The sequence below is a fragment of the Anopheles merus genome, chromosome X (genome assembly GCF_017562075.2).
Source record: "Anopheles merus strain MAF chromosome X, AmerM5.1, whole genome shotgun sequence".
In the NCBI taxonomy this organism is placed as follows: domain Eukaryota; kingdom Metazoa; phylum Arthropoda; class Insecta; order Diptera; family Culicidae; genus Anopheles; species Anopheles merus.
Window position 1 is genome coordinate 22,093,947 of NC_054081.1, and position 3,633 is coordinate 22,097,579.

General features: G+C 42.6%; 1 protein-coding gene across 1 annotated transcript; it reads left to right on the forward strand.

Annotated features, from left to right (window-relative positions):
- Positions 1-906: 906 nt before the first annotated feature.
- LOC121590900 lies at positions 907-2,481 on the forward strand. Its single transcript, XM_041911058.1, has 4 exons — positions 907-1,369; positions 1,941-2,035; positions 2,120-2,189; positions 2,257-2,481. The coding sequence occupies exons 1-3, from the start codon at positions 907-909 to the stop codon at positions 2,174-2,176; spliced, it is 615 nt and encodes a 204-aa protein (XP_041766992.1). The 3' UTR covers positions 2,177-2,189; positions 2,257-2,481.
- Positions 2,482-3,633: the final 1,152 nt, after the last annotated feature.

The following is a 3,633-nucleotide window of genomic DNA, read 5'->3' on the forward strand; positions in this document are numbered from 1 at the left end:
TCGAGGATAACCATATGCATAAATCCAACGCCTCCGACGGCTCCGACGGCTCCGGACAATTCCGACGGCTCCGACGGCTGCAACGGCTCCAACGGCTCCGAAGGCTCCGGACGGCTCCGGACGGCGCCGACGGCTCCGACAGCTCCGGACGGCTCCGAATGCTCCAGCTGTCGACTAGTGGCTCCGGACGGCTCCGACGGCTCCGGGCGGAATCGACGGTTTGAATTATTCGGAATCGGAGCCGGAGTAGCAATGCTCGGAAGCGATTCCGAGCCGTGGGTGCGATTCCGAGCCGTGGGTGCGATTCCGAGCCGTGGGTGCGATTCCGGTGACCCATCATGTGTATATCGTGAAATTTGCGTATGTTTTACCACGATAGCTAGATGTCCGAACATTTCGAAGTCTCTACGCATGACATAAAAAAAGAATTTAACTGCGAATGTATCGTCCAGGGCGCGCGCGAGAGACGTATCACTGTCCTGTGCAGTACTACTCAGGAGGCTCGAGATGCTAAAATTGTATTGGCGAATGTTGTCACAATAATGATAAGAATGAATTAATGTATATTACCAAACCAAATCAAATTACGTACGATCTGTGCTTTATCAGTTAATTACCCAGGGATTAAAGTTGGGGCAATAGGGTCGTTTGCATGTTTTGACAGTTAAACCGTTAAACCACAATGTAAACAATCGGTTGTGCTTTAGCAATAAATCACAGCCAAAGCATCAAGAGCAAAGGTGTTTTTTTGGATTGGTGTTAAACTGTGTTTTTGGTGTTTTGTGCGATATTTTTTAATTGTTTAGGAAATTTTAAAATCATAGCGGTGATTTATTCGGCATTTATCGGAAATTTAATTTTATAAAAGTGTAGAGCAGAGAGGAAAAAAAGAAATTTAGAATACAAATGAGCGAGCTTAGCCAGGTTAAGTCGATAGGGCAGTTAGCGGTTTTAACGCAGGTTAGGCAACAGGTAGTGCGACTGATGCAGGATGCAGGATTGTTAAGGACAGAACAGGAATGTGAGAAGTGCCACCACTCGATGGTTTTGCGAGGTACGCAAAGAAGGAATGCGTACAAATGGATTTGTGCAAACGACGATTGTGAAGGTTCGGAATGCTCTATCCGGAAGGGTAGTGTGTTCCAAAACTCAAGATTGTCGCTTGCACAACTTCTCCGCATTACCTTAGAGTGGTCGCAAAACTCACACGTGAAGCGTACTAGGGCCGAGTCAGGTGTTAGCCGCAAAACGGTTAATGAATGGTTTAAGCTTCTTAGGGAAAAATGTAGTGCGTATGTTGAGGAGAATAGGCGGCTGATAGGAGGTCCAGGACTAACGGTGGAGATCGACGAGTCCCTCATCGTAAAACGTAAGTACAACCGAGGCCGATTGCCAAGGACTGGGGAGCTATGGTTGGTAGGGGATATTTGTAGGGAAAGTAAAGAAATTTTCTTAGAGATAGTCGGTAGGAGAACTAGGGAAAATTTGCACGACCTAATCCTCGAGAGTGTTGATTGGGGCACCACAATCATGACCGATTGTTGGAGAGCATACGACACTCTCGAGGATTATGGATACGTGCCTAAAAAGGTGAATCATTCAGTTAGCTTTGTAAATCCAGAAGATAGGGAAATTCATACACAGACAATAGAAAATTTATGGGGTAAAATTAAGCCATTTTTGAGGAGCAAGGGAACAAACAAGAAGACGTTGATCTCGTACATCAGAGAGTACGAGTTCAAACGGTGTAGTACGAATGTTTTTGAAAGCATTCTGCTCGCCTTAAAAGCTGAGTAGGCCCAGCTTAGGACCAGCATAGGGACCAAGATCCATTTATTTTTTTACGACTATTTTAATCACATTTTATCATTCAAGGTGGCTAGCAAATGCTGAGAAGTGTTTTAAGCACGATTAAAATAATCATGCTCACACATTTTCAGAACTCCGACCCCAACCTCCACGTGGTGCTGGCTGGACTACAACTGTTGCACAAAATGTGCATGATGTATGCGGCGTGCGGAGTGAGTGTCAAACGGTACGTGGTTAATACTAATAATAAGAAAAACAATTGCTATTGTAGTCACAATATATGACACATTTTCTTTTATATTGCTTACAGATACTTCATCTAAGCTGCTCAACGTTTTCTTCCTCTGCTGCGGTATCGGAATCGTAACATCGTAAATATGGTGAGTCCTTCATAGCACATGATTAGTAATTCTAACCATTAACATGCAATATTGTTTCTTCTACCAGGCCCCAGCGACCTATTTCTATTGTTGCGACAAATGTCAGCACGCGTCGAGTCCACAATACAACAACGATATCAACAATCCGAACTGAATGTAATGTGTAGCTTAATAGATAATAACTTTGTAAAAAAAAAGATTAAATAATAGACCATAAAACGTTTTACTTTTTATTGGCGAACTATACACGAACTACACATCGTACTGTTCTCTCGCTCTCAGGCAGTTCGAGTTTTGGATTGAGTGATGGATTTTTGTATGTATTTGTTCATTAATTGACGTATTTAATTTTAATAATAACGTTGTAATTTTCAAAGTACTTTGCACATTTTGTAAATAACAAAAGAAAAATTAAATATAAAACATAACATTTCCAAGATCACATAAATGCATTTATTCGTACCGTACCATTATATATAGCCACACACTTTACACAACAATAACAAGGGCGCTAAAGATTCTGGCGAGATGCGCGAAGCAAATTAATGCGACTCAACACATTTGCTATCGTCATGCCGGGCTCATACGCATCAGATGCCGCATTCAGAGCAAGACATATACGCAAAAACGGGTCTCGAGAGGCGAAGGCCGTCCTTGTCTCTGGGATGGTCAGCATCGCCCGAGGGCGGAGGGTTCTTGCAGGCACGTATAGCTGTATCGACGAGAGCAAAGCCGGACAATCGATGCTACCGTTGAGAAGCCAAACGATAAAAGCCAGCCTAGCATTTCGTATTCGGTTGTCGAGTTGGGGTAACCCGAGCAACAAACACCTTGTTGTGTAGTCGTTGTTGCTGCCCTACGAACGGAGCGCGAAATATTAAAAGAGTGTTAGCAATCACTACGTTAAGCAATCGTAGAAAACTGGGGAAAAAATATCGGGCTAGGATTCTTCTTCTTCTTCTTTGGCTCAACAACCGATGTCGGTCAAGGCCTGCCTGTACCCACTTGTGGGCTTTGGCTTTCAGTGACTAATTGATTCCCCCCCCCCCCATAGCAGGATAGTCAGTCCTACGTATGGCGGCGCGGTCTATTTGGGGATTGAACCCATGACGGGCATGTTGTCAAGTTGTACGAGTTGACGACTGTACTACGAGACCGGCTTCGGGGCTAGGATTACATTCCCTAAATATGTATGTGACAAAGGGAAATTGTTAGATTCTGCCAAAAATCGCTGTTGAGGTTTTTTTTTTGCTTTTGTTTGATCGAATCATTTTAGAACCGTTATTCACTAATTTGATTGAATACTAAATACTTCACTAATTAATTGATGGTTCTCATGGCCATTTAAAAAATATAAAAAAATGTATACATATTTTGATTTGTATTTTCAATACAATACACGTAAAGATTTTTTTTGTTATTTTTTTTAATTGTTCGAAAAATA